General features: G+C 41.5%; 1 protein-coding gene across 4 annotated transcripts in view; it reads right to left on the bottom strand.

Annotated features, from left to right (window-relative positions):
• LOC135348751 (E3 ubiquitin-protein ligase RNF213-like) overlaps positions 1-16,650 on the bottom strand; it is a 38,811-nt gene that overhangs the window by 17,435 nt on the left and 4,726 nt on the right. For 3 of the 4 annotated variants that reach the window (XR_010398812.1, XM_064547058.1, XM_064547056.1), the window contains exons 10-41: positions 16,258-16,319; positions 15,893-16,199; positions 15,720-15,818; positions 10,977-11,099; positions 10,691-10,880; positions 10,304-10,636; positions 8,986-9,566; positions 8,686-8,851; positions 8,192-8,415; positions 7,835-8,131; positions 6,064-6,955; positions 5,643-5,922; positions 5,465-5,586; positions 5,332-5,409; positions 5,162-5,268; positions 4,907-5,045; positions 4,309-4,525; positions 4,038-4,260; positions 3,852-3,983; positions 3,680-3,782; positions 3,451-3,616; positions 3,205-3,376; positions 2,580-2,716; positions 1,992-2,309; positions 1,821-1,938; positions 1,532-1,764; positions 1,404-1,480; positions 1,211-1,344; positions 1,057-1,155; positions 830-979; positions 563-759; positions 118-340 (exon numbers count right to left, since the gene is read on the bottom strand). Coding sequence is in view for 3 of the 4 variants with exons in the window: in XM_064547058.1 (XP_064403128.1) it covers positions 118-340; positions 563-759; positions 830-979; positions 1,057-1,155; positions 1,211-1,344; positions 1,404-1,480; positions 1,532-1,764; positions 1,821-1,938; positions 1,992-2,309; positions 2,580-2,716; positions 3,205-3,376; positions 3,451-3,616; positions 3,680-3,782; positions 3,852-3,983; positions 4,038-4,260; positions 4,309-4,525; positions 4,907-5,045; positions 5,162-5,268; positions 5,332-5,409; positions 5,465-5,586; positions 5,643-5,922; positions 6,064-6,955; positions 7,835-8,131; positions 8,192-8,415; positions 8,686-8,851; positions 8,986-9,566; positions 10,304-10,636; positions 10,691-10,880; positions 10,977-11,099; positions 15,720-15,818; positions 15,893-16,199; positions 16,258-16,319 (6,699 nt within the window). In the remaining variant the exon portion in view is untranslated. Of the gene's footprint in view, positions 1-117; positions 341-562; positions 760-829; positions 980-1,056; positions 1,156-1,210; positions 1,345-1,403; positions 1,481-1,531; positions 1,765-1,820; positions 1,939-1,991; positions 2,310-2,579; positions 2,717-3,204; positions 3,377-3,450; positions 3,617-3,679; positions 3,783-3,851; positions 3,984-4,037; positions 4,261-4,308; positions 4,526-4,906; positions 5,046-5,161; positions 5,269-5,331; positions 5,410-5,464; positions 5,600-5,642; positions 5,923-6,063; positions 6,956-7,834; positions 8,132-8,191; positions 8,416-8,685; positions 8,852-8,985; positions 9,567-10,303; positions 10,637-10,690; positions 10,881-10,976; positions 11,100-15,719; positions 15,819-15,892; positions 16,200-16,257; positions 16,320-16,650 lie in introns of all 4 variants that reach the window. The other variant, XM_064547057.1, reaches the window with a different exon arrangement.

Below are 16,650 nucleotides of genomic sequence, written 5' to 3'. Positions count from 1 at the left end.
AACCTATAAGGTTATACACGGCACACATTGTTTAACAGCTCGACGCACAGGACGTGACCCTGCCAACACCGCTCAGCCCCTTGCTACTATTAACCGCTTACACACTATTTTGCTCACCTGTTTGAAGTCCCTCAGTACTGGTGACCGTGATCCTGGTCCATGCATGGAATCTTGAATAATAGACTTAGCCAGAGACTTGGAACTGCCTGGCTTGCCCACCAAGAAGAGAGGGATCCTGAGCTCAATACAGATAGCCATCATGAACACGTTCTCCCGCAGGGCTGCATTCTTAGCAATGTTAGGGCCAAGCACCATGTTGTCCAGCAAACCCTCCTCACACCTGCAGCAAATACAGCCCATCTCTCATAATTTCACGTACAACTACAAATAGACATTGAACAGGGTGACAGTTATAATAGAGTCTCGAAAGATGGTAATTTCATTGCCTTCTATCTGATACTATCAATGGCACGCTATTTACTAGCTGGATAGCATACAAAAAAATTAAGGTCTGCATATACTAGATACATAATTATAACTATGCTAAAACCAACAAGCTGACCATCTTATCTCATCTCTGAATCGCTCATCTCCTCCGTGTAGAAGTAGTGGATTATTAAAACATGCTGCGATATGCTCTTCATAAGGTTCTCTGTCCTGTAGTCTAGCACGATAACACACACTTAGAGAGAGGATCAGTGCAATAGTAACATTGTTCAGTGGATGTGGACGTGGGGGAAGAACTGCTGCCTCATCATCCTACAGTGCAAGGTTGCATGAGAATATCATTAATACATAATTATTCCAGAGACTCCACTTGTATCCATACCTCATTATCACTATCTACATACTCATTGTAGGCCTCTTCTGCTCTCTTGTTTATGAGTGGAGCAAACACACGATCCATCTTCTCATAGAAGTACTCGAAGACAATCATGGCTCTCTCAACATCCCTCAGACTTACAAAGCTGCACTCATTCTGAGCAGGTACATGTATAAATATACATTTATATTACATGTATGTTGACAATATACAGTGATAAATAAAGTAATAACCTTCTGGTCTCTCATGAATTTTTGAGATTTAGTCAGCACTTTTGATATGGCTGGAATGATGGCAGGACTCTCATTACGCAGCAAGGGGTGCCCGAGCACCTACAAGGCAATGGATATTAAATTGAAAACTGCTGAGAAATAATTATACTCTCACATGGTCCTTAACGATCTGGCTGGTGTAGTCATATTCAGTAGCAGTGTTGAGCTGCCCAAAGTCATAGATTAGAGGGCACATACTAGGAGGCAGTTCCAGTACACGGTACACCAACTGACGCAGGGGAATTTTACCTAAGAGGTGGTAGTCGCAAGAATATTCATAGACACAGCAACATTTTGTCTTTTCTCACCTAGCTTCTGCTGAGTCTCTCTCACATAGAAGCCCAAACCAGCTGCTTCCAGCTTTCTAATCATCTCCTCCGAATGCCTGTAGAGAGGGTGGTATTGTAACCGAGACATCTACAAGACATGCACTCACTTTCTGTATGGGTTGCAAGCGGCTATGAATTTGAGGTTGTTGGACAACGGTTGGCCATTGATTCTCCGATCACACATGATCTCCTTGATGAGTCCAATACTGTCAGTGGTGTTGGCCTCGTCAAAGAACACCACAGTGCTTAATCTGGGGTCAACTGCCTTGTTGGTCCGAGCCGTTTCTTCAGCGTACTGAACAAATTTGGTGACATCTAGGTCCGTTATCCCACCATGGATCTGTGCAAACAATTTATGATTGACCACTGAGCAAGAGCTACATGTATACATAGTACCTTTAGTATGAGCATGTTCTTGAGGTCCCTGCCACCCCGTGCCAGGTCACACATGTAGCGGATCAACCTGGTCTTACCACAGCCTGTTTCACCCATAATCACCACTGGGATGTCACATCTGTGTAACACAACAGGACATTCAGCAATATGCAGCCAATATTACACACACACCTGAATCTCATCTGGATGGCCAGCATCTTTATAAGATTATCTGTAGTGAAGACGTAGGTGTCATCGGGATCGTAAAGGAAGTCAAACCCCATGACAGTTGCTATCTTGGTGATCATCTGGGCTTTACTCCACCCGCGATAGTCCTCATCGAAGTTGACCCTGTTCTGTTTGAGTCCAGTGTAGAGCTGTGGCCTCATGATTGCTGACTCAAGCACTGTTCTATGAGCTGGGTCCACAAGGTCTCCGTTCTGTGTCACCATGAACCCAACGAATGTGATGCTCACATTGTCTTCATTGAAAAATATATACGGGTGGGAGCTAAAGGTGTAGAAAAGTGCAAGGTGTAAGATACAGTAATATGTGTGTGGAGGGTATGTGTGTGCCATATAGGATCAAGTCCGGTGCAGCTCAAGTAATTAGCCTCTGATTACTCTCAGCAAAAATATACGACGTGGGCGGATAATTATTGTTCAATCACAGGCTAGTTGCCTGAGCTGCACCGCGCCTGTCGTACCTCCTCTGGGATCGAGGTACAACCAAGCACATACTGTAGTAATGAATGTATACACAAAAATACTATACACATACTTTTGCTCCCACTGCCTTCTTTCAACAATCTGGTACTGCTCCAGCTGGTCATCATCATCAGCCGCAGCAACAGCTGGCACACCTTCCTCTAGATTCTCCCTGGCCAGCACTCCCTCCAGAGAGGGTGTTGAGAAATCCTGCACGGGAATTAGAAGGGTTGGAGTATAATAGTGTTAGCAGCAATTTGGGTGCACATTATGGGGTCTCAAATAAAAGGCCAGGAAGCATAGAGAGGAAGTAAGGTCATGCAGCTCAGCTCTAGCTCAGGGCAGTTACAACATATAGAGACATATAATTATGTAAGGGAAAGATTGTCTTTAGATACTAGAACAAACTGTTTGAAAACACTCAGTCTCTTTCGATGCCAGTTAGGCAGTAGCACCCGGTGTCATATATACGAACATTTAAAGAATATAATTAATTAGCATCAAAGATTAAGTGCTTCGCACCTTACTAACTAGCCTCGATCCCAGGCCGCTCTTCCTCAAAGAGAGGGCCTGGTATCGACTGTTTGCGCATGCGCCACATAATCCCCAGAAACTGGGGACTCCGGATACTTACTAACATGCGAAACTTTGTTGAACACTTTGTCTATATATAATTGTGCAGTTACAAAATAATGCACCTGAGACATCCTGATCATGAACTTGACCACAAATCCCTTGAGACCAGACATGACATCACCTACAAGAGTCTCATCACAGAACACCGAGCTCTCACAGGAGTTGAGTTGAATGTCCAGAAACTTTGCAAAATAGTGGATTTCTGCCCAGCTGGGGTCTCTGATACCACACTTGCTATAGGAGGTTACATAACAATAGTAAGTAAACACATACCCATAATTATAGCTGACTTAACAACAATTACTCACCTGAGAATAATCTTGAGGCAGTCTTGTACCTTGCCCTCAACTGAACCGCCCTGGTAAGAGAACGTGTCCAGGTTATGACCACCTGCATGCCTCCTGAGATACTGATACACTCTCTGAATAGTGGCCCCTTTGAACTCATTATCATCCATACCAAGCACATCAGCACCTGCATGATTAGATGTATACGTGTGTGCATAGATTCTCTAATCACTTCAGCTATATCGTTTACCTAGTTGCTGCTGTCTCACTAGAGCCACATCTCTAGGGCTTGTACAATGAACAGTAGGTAGTAGATTCAGCAGGTTAAGAGTTTGAAAGCTCTCTTGATGAGTCTAAACAGCAAACAAACAGGACATGCATGCACTGAGGGGTTCAAATTTCAACTATATATATACACTCACAGTTTTCTCGGGTAGGGTAACCTCTACTATGTAGAGGTGACTGGCATGACTCCTCCACACTAGCCCTCGGCTGTCATTCAGCCCATTCAGAATGAGCAGCGAGAACAGAATACAGTCTACCTCAGCCAATACCTGGTGCAGGATGCTCGCTATTGACTACTACACAATTGGCCTAAAGGTACTTACCCGTGGTGCAATGTCCAGGTGATAGATAGTACTATTATCTCTCCCTGCGTAGTTTTTGAAGTAGTCCATGAGTGTGTCAGCTGTGACCACTGGCCCGTGGATAGGAATAGTGACATGAACGTCATCGTTCGACATGGCCTGTCTCAAAGACGCAGATATCTTCTTAACGTACAGGGACTTTCCCATACCAGAGCGGGTGGAGGATACCACACGAACACAGGAGCTATAAGGGGAGGTTTATTTTAGCAATCAAATTCATACAAAACCTAACTTTTCAGGATCCACCATGGAGGCCCGTTGGTCTGATGTGGGTGTCACCTGACAATCCAACTCCATGTCCATGTCGTGCACAAAGTGTGCCTTGAGATATTCCCTACAATTATCTACCACCAGCGTGGGGACCACTTCTCGTCGGTTAAAGTGCAGTCGTGAGATGATGTGCGATGTATCCTCTTTCTCTTTGCCACATATCACGACCAAATGATAACCTGCAGCAAAGGCAGGGTTCTATCTAGGATTAATGGTTTGGGGGGAAGATGAATGAATTAATTAAGGGAGGTTCGGGGCGATGTCCCCTGAGAATTTTTTTTAGCTTCTCAGAACTTCTCAGATGTAATTTGAATGCCATTTACCTTATCTAGTTTTAAAATTTGCCGACTAGTGTAGGGGGAGAAGCTAGACTATTCTCCCTCAAGTGCTTAGGGGTGAAACTTAACCAAAATCTTGAAGGGGATAACAGACAGTAGTGTACAACTAAAGAGTGGCACACATTAAGTACATGTACATATAGAACGCTACGTACATAAATTAAGTGGCAGCATGCAGCACTCACACCAACAATTTTTCCATACGCACATGCAGTCACTTACGCGTCTTTCCCTGAGACAGCTCCTCCAGTGATCTGAGAGCAGCATCACAGACCTGGTAGGACAGTCTCTCAGCATGAGCCAGACAAAATATTCTTTTGTATCCAGGGTCATCAATGGCTCGTCGCCACAGCAGACTGACCTGGATGTGGGTGAGGAGAAGCATATAAAACAATGAACTATGGTAGAATAAGGTCGGCATTACTAAAATCTTATAGGTTACATTGCACCTACAGTGATTTCAATGAACAAACCTACCTCTTCAGTGGTGGTTCTACAAGTACAAAGAAGGACCTCCTCTTGTGTGGGGAGTGGGAGGGTGTGGTCTTCCGTGTACAGAGCCAACACACTACTCAGCACATCGTCTAAAAACAGAAGAGGATAGTAAGTCACACGTACAATATACACATTATTAATTATATGTATACCTGGTGGAGTAACCAAAAGATTGGGGTGTCCAGCATTGAGGTAACTTGGGTTAAAGCTCCTCTGTTGATCCACAGCACCTGCATGAGCAAAAATCTTTTAGTCATCTTTGATTCAGTAAAGGGGTACAGTTACCTGGTACAAGAGTGCTGATACTTTTTAGCACGCGGCCTAGGTCATCAAGCTGCAAGAAGCTGCTACCGGCATCAGAACCTCGATGCTCTATGAAATTATCTTCATCAGCCTCAGCATCACCCCTGGAAAACACTCAGTTTAACACTGATAGTTTGCATGTACATATAGTGCAACTTACTGGTCTTCCATCCAATTTGGCTCTTCCTCCTTGCTTTTGGAGCGCACAAAAATTCCAGATTGGGCCCCTTCCCCCATCTCTCTAGCATCCAGTAGCTTCATGGCTTCCTGCATATCTCCCAGGGATTGTTCTATAGCCTCCACACAATCCTGGGGTTCGTAACCTGCTTTTACTAGCTCCTGCACTCCTGGGTGACTCTCATCTACCGTTTGTGTCACCACAGTCTTAATTTGGAGACTAAAGTTAGAAAGTGGCCCTTCTAGTACAGCAGCAGAAGTATCTGCAAGTGTGTGTGTGTGTGTGTGTGTGTGTGTGTGTGTGTGTGTGTGTGCGCATTGTAAATTTGGCTCAGGTATTTTTAAAAATATACCCACTAGCAGAGTATTTTAAAACGAGGTGACCACTTTATCTAATGACTTACCAGTACTGGCTTGTGATTCTGACAGGACTTTAGTTGTGTCCATGCCCTCATCAGAATCTGAGTCGTCAAGAGGGTCATAGACGTCGGTCATCTCTTCCTCCCTCTCAAGTGGGCCCACACTACACTCCTCCTCTGGTGTGATGTCCTCATTATTGACACACCATTGTTCTATGTCATATTTAGTTGTCTCCTTTCCACACTCCATAAACGCTCTCAGTACGTGCCTTTTAGAATAGCCGAAAAAGTCAACACAATGTGCATATGCTTCCTGTTGATGCTCAGTTAGATCCTCGTACATAAGTGAAGACAGTCCGAGTGCTGCTGAGGGTGATGAGATAGACTGCTGAGGATCTTGTTTTCCAAAAAGAGGAGAGGATTCCATAACTTCAACATCGGTGGTTGTAGCTATGGCTGTAGCAGTGGTGATGGCTTCCACTTCACCCTCATAGTCCATCAGCTCAGATTGTGTGGATGCCTGCATTGAGTCAACTACCACCCTACTGTCCACTTGTGGGGAGATACTCTTCAGCAGCATTAGCACGTTGGGTTTCACAATGTGGGTTGCATTGGGCCGAGTGAGCATGCCCAGTTCCTTCCTCAGCTGGAGAAGTTGAATCGTGGTGAAATAATTTAGTTCATAGTACTTCCCACGAGCATTGTTCACATTCTGTTTCCAAGCAATCAACTGTCTATCCAAGGCCCTAATGTAATCCTGTAGGGTAATCACTTTAACCTTTGCCTTGGTCTCATTGAATTGGATGTCATCGTCTCCGAGTTGGTTTGCAGTGAAGACGGCACATCGGAAAGTAAGACTAACATCAGTGTAGGTAACTTCTCCAGCTTTTTGCAGGTCAAGGTAGAGCTCAGCTATCCTAGTGGCACTGTGCAAAAGCTAAAGAGAAATAAAATAAGGATGAATATTAATAAAAGCACAGTGGCTTCGGTGGAGGCGCTTTACGACATGAAGCTACTTAGGCCAAACCAAATTGATCGTTTGTTTCACGAATCCGGCCGGGTCTTCCAAAACTTAAATAATTACCGTATAGCGGGTAAGTTTTGTGGGGTAAAAAATTCGTTCAACTCGAGAAAAGGTGGTTTTCGTGAGTAAAAATTCGTTTAGTCTCGTGGCTGCACGACATTCCTACGTTCCGATAAGCCACGCCTACGTTAGTGGAAATCAGCCTGCCCACGAAAATAACGAATATTTTACCCCACGAAAATTACCCGCTATACAGTAGCGGGTATAAAGCTCATTCTGAGCATGTGCATCAAATGGGTGGGGTTTGTTCTATAAGTGTTGTTGTGCCAGAAGATTTGTAGACCACCTACAGCTGCTAACTTAACTCAATGAGCACAGGGTAAAGGGTGCTATTATAGATAAAAGAGGGCGATTAGCCACACAGCGCTGAAATTTGGTTGACCAGAAGCCACACCTCGTATTAGTGGCGTTACAATTAACCTTCGTCTATATTTAAATTCTGCTAGCTACGTGTGCTAGATAGTGAGTTGCATACCCTCTCTTCTTTTATACGCCCTTGACCATATATACTAAGTGCAAAAAAACCCTGCATACTCAGAAAGCTCCAGCAAACAATGCATCTTACAATTTCCATTGACTACAGCTACAGTTGCCACATGAATCAATGGCCACTGTTGCAGCGGGTAGGTAGGGTATATAAACACGTAAATCAGAGGATATAAGCAACATTCACACTTAAATTTGTCAGCTAACATTTGTGACTGTACAAGCCAAACACAAATATTTACTCACATTAAGGTAGTGATCCACCTCGGCCCTGTTTTCCGCCTTATTCCCACAAATTAGCACCAGCTTGCTCTCAAGGTCTCGAAGCTCGTCTAAAGAATACTTCCACTTCACTACCTTCTGGCAACGCCGGCTCAGAGTAACAGAGATGAGGTCATGAACAGTCTGAGCGTTCTTCTTAAAGCCAACTCGGTACATGCCATACTTTAGGATGTTACTCATCTGGCCATAGGAGGTGGTTTCCACAGAGCCTTGGGTCTCCTTCACAGATTTGTACCACTCAATGTCATCGTTGCAGCTCACCTGCCATACAGATAGAGATATTGTAAGCACATGCATGCACATAATTATAGATGCAATTACCAGCAATTCCGGCAGATTGCCGTTCTTTTCCAAGGCATCCCATAGAGATTTGCACCTGTCCTTAAGCTTTTTGTAGCCATCTAACTCCTTCACCTCGTAGATAAGTGATGCATACCCGCTGCCAACAGTTCGTAAGTGAGATAGCTTGTCACTGGCCAAGTCATCCTCTCCTCCAGCAGCAGTGGCTAGGGCAACAGTTACGAAACCCTGGATGTCGTTAACACCTGAAAAAAGAATCAAATTAACACATGAAGCTGCATTAATCAATACGGGAGTACAGGGTACAGGTGTAGGTGTCACTGATCTTTAGGCAACAATAGTACGGGGAATCAACTGAACAATCAATCATGCATGCATACATGTATCCCTGCTGCTTCCATAATGGGCACGGATGGGATAACATGAATGATATAGATAGGAGCAGGAGTGCATGATAGGAGGTTGAGCAGAGAAATGGTTTAAGACCTAAAAAAAGCATTTGGCGCAATACTTACTTGTGGTGAACTCTCGAAGCCATTTTATCAACCCTTGGCATCCGCCAAAAACATAGAGACACTTGTGCTTTAAAGGATGATCAACAATCTCTTTCAAAAAGTCACCAGTTTCAACCAACGTATTATCGATGGCATCAATTGTTTGGTCTTTCATTGACTCTTTGAGCTATAATCATAACAAAGCAAAAGCATTAGTATAAACTAAACTATACAAACGTTAAGTGAGACCCATGCTACATGTACACGATAACTATAGCGTTTACCTATACATGTACAAATACTGAGCAGCTAGGTGTTTACCTGAACAGAAAAACGGCTTTCAATGACGCTGAAATCTCCCTTCAGATTGAGAACATCTCTAAGCTGTAGAAACACTCGAGCACCCTCTTCATATCTGCACAATCGCCAGTAGTCGCAAACTTTTTTCACAGCAAGTTCGAGTTGATGAACTGGTGGGGTGGTAGATTGGGATCCGCAACTTCTTATTGCTTCAGCTAAGTTCCTTACATCACTTAAAAGAGTTTCGGAAAAGTTAGTGAGATGCTTGTCAACAAAATCCAGCTTCATGCTCCGATTAGCAAGATCAGTCAGAAGATTCTGACAAAAGGTGAATGCTGGCTGCCAAATCTTAGAAAAAATATCGTTAACAGTAATTTCAGTGTCTAATGGTGCTAAAGCCTCTTTTAATTTCTTGGTCAATTTGCAGATAAATATATTTGGACTTTTGCGTATCATTACGGCAAAATTGTCCACAAATACGTCGAGAGGCTGAGCAGATTTCAAGCAACAAAGTTGTAACTTGTCATTTTCTAGTTGGCAGAGATCACTGATCTTCATATGATCAACATTTTTTTCCATCTCTACTTTCAGCTCCAGAATTCCTAAAAATATAATGTTAGTATTATAGACGGGTAGTACTTTTAGTGTTTTCAGATTTTTCTCTGTGTTTAGAGTACTAATTTTTTGGTGGATTTGTAGCAAATTCATTAGCACAAGATTATTTTGTTAAAAAATGTATACCGTATATGCTCGATCAGAGGCCACTCTTGTATAAAGGCCGCACTCAAATAGTAGCCTCCCTTGCTAGCCAAATGAAACATTTAGTAGCCGCTCTCAGATAGTAGCCTCAGTGAAGTTTGACTCTAGCATTTATGCACATGGCAGCCAACAAAATTATTAAAACTAGCAGCTAGCTACATGTACGTAGCTACTAGGTACAAGTAGCAGCTTGTTAGTGCTTCACAAAGACTTTCTCATGGCAGAGTTCAAGTTTTTATGGAGGTGAAAATAACTTTTGATGACAACTAAATCGTAGCCTCCTCTCCCAGCAAAATGAAACATTTAGTAGCCGCGGCTCCTGATCAAGCATGTCAATATGAGTTTTAAGGTTAAAGGAAAAGTTTGGAGTCAGATACAGAGGAAAAAAAGGGCTATCTTGCTTAGCATTCTCTCAAAAGTACATTAATTTTCAAAGAAAGAAAAAAGTTTTTTTTAATGAAGATTCATATATTTTTTTATATATTAGCGCGGACTTAATTTAGCGTTAATTGCACATTTGCTAAATTCGCTAAACCCCATTTATAATAGTAACATTAAGGTATATCACAGTCTTACATACCAGCAGTTCTTTGCTTAGGGTTGCTTGGGTCTAGAATCCACATGCAGACTTCAAGGTAAGCCTGTCGACGACTGGAGAAGTGGTCAAATTCTTTAAACCTTTGATGAAGACTGCAAGAAACTCTCTTATAAGACAATTGACTCTTTTTTGATCCAGTTACAGCTTCACACAACCGCTGAACTTGCTTCTCCTTGTCTTTCATTTTACGGAGCTCCTTGAGACTAACATTTGCTTTCTCTAGTCTGTTGCAGATCTCCTCAAACTTGGAAGAAGCACACACACATACAACTTGGCACTCTTCAGGGAGCCCGTCTTTCAGTAGAGATTTATTTCCTATGGAGGATAAGTTGATAAATACAGTGGTAAACAATCAGTGCAAGTGGTAACCTTGCTGAACTATTTTAAGATAGTTTGGCCATAGCACCCAGTTAAGCAGAACATCAAGCGTGATCCAGTAACTGTTGTCAGGGTTCAATTGAGGGTACTGCTTCTTCAAGACCTTTCCAAGAACAACTCCCAGAAGCTGTGAGTCTGTACTTGTCATATCTGTAAAACTTTTCAGAGCTCTGTCCGGTTGCTAGGGAAAAAATGGTATACAATGATCTCAGAACGTTTATATACATATCATGCATGGTAGGACAGAGGGTAATAAAGTATGTCACTATAAGTTTACCTCGAAAAAAACACGTTCAGCACCTTTAACAGCTACATCCATGACGGCATTTGTTAGTATTTCATGTTCTTGGCTATTGCTCTCCACATCATAGAGTAGCGTGACAGCACATCCATCAGGTACCTACATGAAATTAAATTGATACAAAATTAACATTCTAAATTTGTAGTACAGTAAAATCTCGATTATCCGGCGTGGAAATTTTCTTGTAATTCAGAAAATGGGCGTGTCCTGTAAATGGGCATGCACGTTGCAGCTGTTACTATATGGAGACAGGCCTGCTTATTGCAGACAACCATGTGGCAGTGCTGTTTATCAATAAAATTAGTGGATCCTGGCGTGGTTTATCTATTCGATTATCCGGCATATTCAGTTATCCGGCCTGCCTCTGAAACCAAGGTGTCCGGTGTCTAGCCTCGATCCCAGCCCTCTCACTAGAGGGCCTGGTAACCACCGTTTGCACGTGGGTGGATTCAATAGTAAATTTGTTAGTAAAACTCTTTGTAATTTATCAATTAAGGTTATGGGAAACAATGTTTATGAATATTTAATTAGGTACATGTTTATTATTATGTCCATGCAGAGAATGAAGATAGTTTTGCTGTACCAAACTTTATATACATATCTCAACAGCACAACATAACCTAGAAAAGAAAATATGGAAGCTTATTGTAGGTGCTGGTCCAACATGTACATGATTGTATAAAAATATATTTTTTTGCAACAGTTTATGGACAGAAGAAGGCTCAGAACCAGGGGCTTGCAGTGTCTATGTGCAGTGTCTATGGCAAGGTATCAACCTACTGGAGGGCCAGAAATAACCAGATCCTCCTTTTTCATTCCATAGAGAGCTCAGTACTTGAGAACATACCTGGATTACTCAGTAGAACAGAAAGAAAGCAGACTAAAACAAGAATAACTCTTCTCTAATTATGAGTCTACTTGAATTTTTTGTTTTTGGCCCTGCCCTAGCATTCTTATAATTATATTTCAAACTGTCAGTGCTTCATAAACTGACGCAGAACTATTGGACCACCATTATGAGAGTGTCTTTGTGGGCTTTGCAGGTTTTATAATTATATTCATAGCGAAATTTGTATGCATGGGTGCAACTGTTGCCCATAACCTTAACCTTTTGTACTATGGTCACCCACGTGGTTGATTAGAGAGAAATCGCCATCACAACTCTAGGCTCATACAAGGAGCACTGATCGATGGCATCAAACAAGCGTCTGGAAGCAAGTAGACTTGCCAGAGCCGGTAGGTTACTGACAGAAAAACGCCCACCACTCTACCACAGTACAAAAGAAGACAAAACCTGACTTTTCAACACTGGAGAGAGCTTGAGCAAGAGCAGAACAGACATCACAACAAAACTAGTCACTAGTCTAGGTCATAAATGTTGTAAGTAGCTGTGTTATTTTATTAAAACTGCTGTGATTTGTGCAATGACATCATTGTAAAATATACAATATACTGACTAATTTACTAAGATATCTCGATCCCCAAGAATCTTGGGGCAATTGACGCATGCGCAGACAGTGTATACCAGGCTGTCTTTCTCAATTGAGCGGCCTGGAATCGAGGCTATACGGTGTCCGGATAATCGAGGTTCTTAATGTTACAAAACGAGTACTAATTTTAGCGAATAACGCATTTATGAATCTCATTAAAAACAAATGAAAATGTACTTTTGAGAGTATGCTAACCATCATCTATATCCGACAAAATAACATTGAATTTGGGAATCCCCCCAAATTAGTACCCTAAAACAGATCTGAAATTACTACCAATCTATAACCTTATAATAGTAGTCTCTTAATGTATTGTTTGCTGCATTAATCTCTGTTGTTGTAACTAAATTCCTATACGCGACACTGAATAGTATGAGTAGCCTTGTCCCCAGGCCTTACTTTTTCTTGTTCTTGTCTGTTCTCAATATAAATAAGCTAGAGATGATGGGAGGCACTAAAGAATGACATGATGGACGTGAAAAAAAGAAGTAAAGCCTGGTATGCGAAGTCGCGTAATCCACATACATTTTTATGAATATGGGTGATATGGCCCACAATCGTGACGTAGGGTATTCTCCCACGCATTAATTAAGACACTAGAAATCTCTACCAAAGTTTATAAGGCCAGGAGGCAGACTGAGAGACCAAGCTCAGTGCAGAACCAGCATGCCCAGCTCTGATAGCAAGTAGCTTATATTAGCTACCTAGATAAATGAAAGCACCGCAGGTGCTGATGCCTCGGTGGAGATGCCAAAGCTACATAACATAAAGCTACTACATAATGAACTTGCTGCATGCAACTCGAAGAGTACATGCATGGGTAATGATCGACCATGATTGTTGTTAAAAATGATTGATGCCAAAAGTTAAAGTCTAAAATTAATGGCTGCATCAGCAGAGCCTTGCAGCTCTCTTCTCACTCTTGCAGCTACCAATAGCTAGTGTTGTAGTGCTAGAGCTAACTATACTAAGTAGAGTAGCAAAACTTGGTAAACAAGTTTGGCTACTGCTCTTCTGAAAAGGCTGCAATGGCATTCCAAGTAAGCAAAACTAGGCATAACTCGAGAACGAAGCATTATTTTGCAAATCCATGAATTGAAATCCAAGTAAACATGACTAGAAGCCTATAAAAACTCTTCATTCATCCTTGAGCAGCTGTAGCAGTCTACACAGACACACATACACTACCGTATACCTCGCTTGCACATGTGCACCGAGGCATAATGATGACTAAGCTATTAATCTAGCAGATCTAGCAAATCTAGCTCAGCATGGCACAACAAAACTGAATATAAATAGTAGAATCTAGTTAGATCTAGACAATCTAGTACTAGCAAATATAGCTAGCAAGCTTATATAACACATAAACTGCTTGCCAATTCCAAGTCTATGGTCATGCATGTCACCAGTACAGTCCTGCCCACAAAGTTTATTAGTCAAAGAGATCGAGGTGGACAGTCCAATATCTCAACGTCTACCTGCCCACGCTCAATTTTACCCTTCTACCCTTCTACCGTCATGCACGTGACTTCGCATACCAGGCTCTCCTTTTCTTAACTTTACCTCTATTCTTTCTTGAGCCTGGGATCGAGGCTATAGTACGAGTAAGGTATAATAATAAACTTTAGACACTAGTTGATAAGATCTACATGGGAAGTACATGGGAAAAGTGCAGCAGGTATACTATGGGACTTAGTATACCTAGTATTCCGTTGTCAAGTAATTGCATTGTAGTAAAGCAGTTTGGGCATGCACACTAGTATCTAAATGAGTTAGACACTGTTTGTCGGTGTCCATGTGATTTAGAAGCCCTCAGCCACTTGTAGTACCCTCGCTACGCTCGGGATACTAAATCAGTGCCTTGGGCTTCTAAATCCCATACACACCTCCAAAACAGTGTCTAACTATTATGTAATTTATGGCTTCAACATAATTATCAGGCAATTTTTAGGGAAGGGGGTAAAAATCTTGTAGTTTTTTGTGGATTGAATACTTGTGATATTATTTTACCCACGAATAAAAAACCTTTACCTGCATGCACGCAGCCACAAAAATATATCCCATGAACTGTTGCTCAACCACAAAAATTATACCCGCTTTTCCCAAACTTCACATACTTTAATCCTTTCACCGCTTTAGCCGCCTATAGGCATTATGGCTACTGTTAATTTTCAAAAAATGAGTGTGCGGGCTGTGTTGAAGCTATGCATACGCTGTAGGTACCAGCACATGCACATTGAGCTTTTTTTTTCACGTGGCATTTTCATTGTGCTGCCTCGAGGTACGCTTCATACAGTATTGTCAAAAGAAAAGTGACCAATTGATAATTGCTACAAGATCTTCGTATCATAATCTTAGCGAGGCTCTAGTGCAGCTAGACAGTGAGGATATCGATGCCTATGGCCCTGTTGAGTCATAGGGGAGTGACTGGGATCATAACCAGATAGGAAGCTACTCCTCAGAGTTCAAGCTAGAAAATAAAGAGCCAGAGGAAGAAGCTCATGAAGCTCTTGAGACGGATCAAGTTCCTGGACCTGGTAAGTAACTATAGAGTAGCATCTGTACTCTTCCTAGCTTCAATATAAGTTTGTTTAGGCTAGTTACATCAGCAGTTGACATCATGAGCCACCATTGAACTTGTAAACGTGTGTAGGTGAAGAAAACATTTCCCGGGAAAAGAGCGTCTGCCGATACTACCTCATAGACAAGTTTCTGCAAATCCTGATTGAACCATGTCACCGTGAGAACACTTATTTAGTGCATATTGTTTGTGTACATAATTGTGAATGTTTATAAACAATAGCTAATTAGTTGGGGGTGGTCTGTTGCTAGGTAACGATGATGGTATCAAGATACCCCCGGGGTCTGGGCTACCTGTAGGAAATAGTTACGAGTGATTTCAATGTATGGTTCATGAGATACGCATTTTTAAAGAAAAATATGTAGTATTTTCTTGTTTTAATATTTAATTAAAGCTGGGAAAGGGTTAAGATGACATAATTATTTCAGCGAGTATTAATTTCTGCTATATTTCTGTGAGAGGGTAAAATTGCTACTTGCAGATAATTGAAAAATTCACTTGCAAGTAATTAGAAACGCTATGAATAACATTAATTTCACAACTTGAGCAGGCAAAATGAGCTAAACAATGAAATCGCAGACCTAGCTGTAGTTATGATTACATGCATACAAATAAAACCTAGGATTGGCAGTGGGTTATGCAACTAACCTTACTCAATCGCCCCTTCAAAACAACTTCCATTGCTTGTTGCCATTTAGTTTCCACTTCATTGCTAGAACACTTTGCGGAAAGAAAGCACTTCCAAATCTATATATGTAACGTACATGTACATAACACAGAATTTAAGTTGGCAGGGTAATAAATAAATATGATTGAGTTACCTTTACTTCAACACGGCTCTTCAACAGGAATTTTTTTCGATATTGTGGGCCGTAGCCAAACATGTTTCCTCCAACTACTTCATGGGAAGAGAGCCAACTTTGGAGCAGTTGCTGAATTGCTTCAATTTTTGTTTGAATAATAGACATATTATTAGCAGTGTGGACATAGCTGTAGCAGGAAAAAGACTCTAGAGAATTTGAAATCACAGATCTAAGAAGTTGTAAACAGTGATCATCAGAGCTCTTCATACTGGCAGTACATCTCTTGAAAAGGAGAACTGTCGACTCCATGAGATGCAATAGATCACTACAACATGAATAAAACTAAATTTATGCACATACATATACATAATAATTATATAAACCTTTCGAGATTTGAAGAGATATTCTTTTGGATTACACTCAGCCAGCTAGCCAACTTTGTTGCCTAAATATAGTATTAAGAATTCAGTGAAATGCTGATGTCAAAAAGTATATACCGTACTCTACCGAGATTACGCCCACGTCCGAAATTACGCCCATTCCCACTTTTGAGTATAAAAAGTTCCTACATAGGCTAATTTGCCTCGAGAATACGCCCACCATGCAGGAAAAGTGATGCAGTTGTCAGTGAGCAAGTTGTCAAGAAAAGGTTTAGCTGTTTATAATTTATTGTGTAAGCTGGTTAGCTCTGAATATAGCTAGATATAATAGCTATATAGATATAATTATACTAATACTTACTCGTATAAGAGACAAAGACAAGGACAATCTTCTCT

Source organism: Halichondria panicea, chromosome 15 (assembly GCF_963675165.1).
Source record: "Halichondria panicea chromosome 15, odHalPani1.1, whole genome shotgun sequence".
NCBI classification, from domain to species: domain Eukaryota; kingdom Metazoa; phylum Porifera; class Demospongiae; order Suberitida; family Halichondriidae; genus Halichondria; species Halichondria panicea.
The sequence above is the reverse complement of the archived record's forward strand: the minus strand, read 5'-3'. Positions and strand labels throughout refer to the sequence as shown.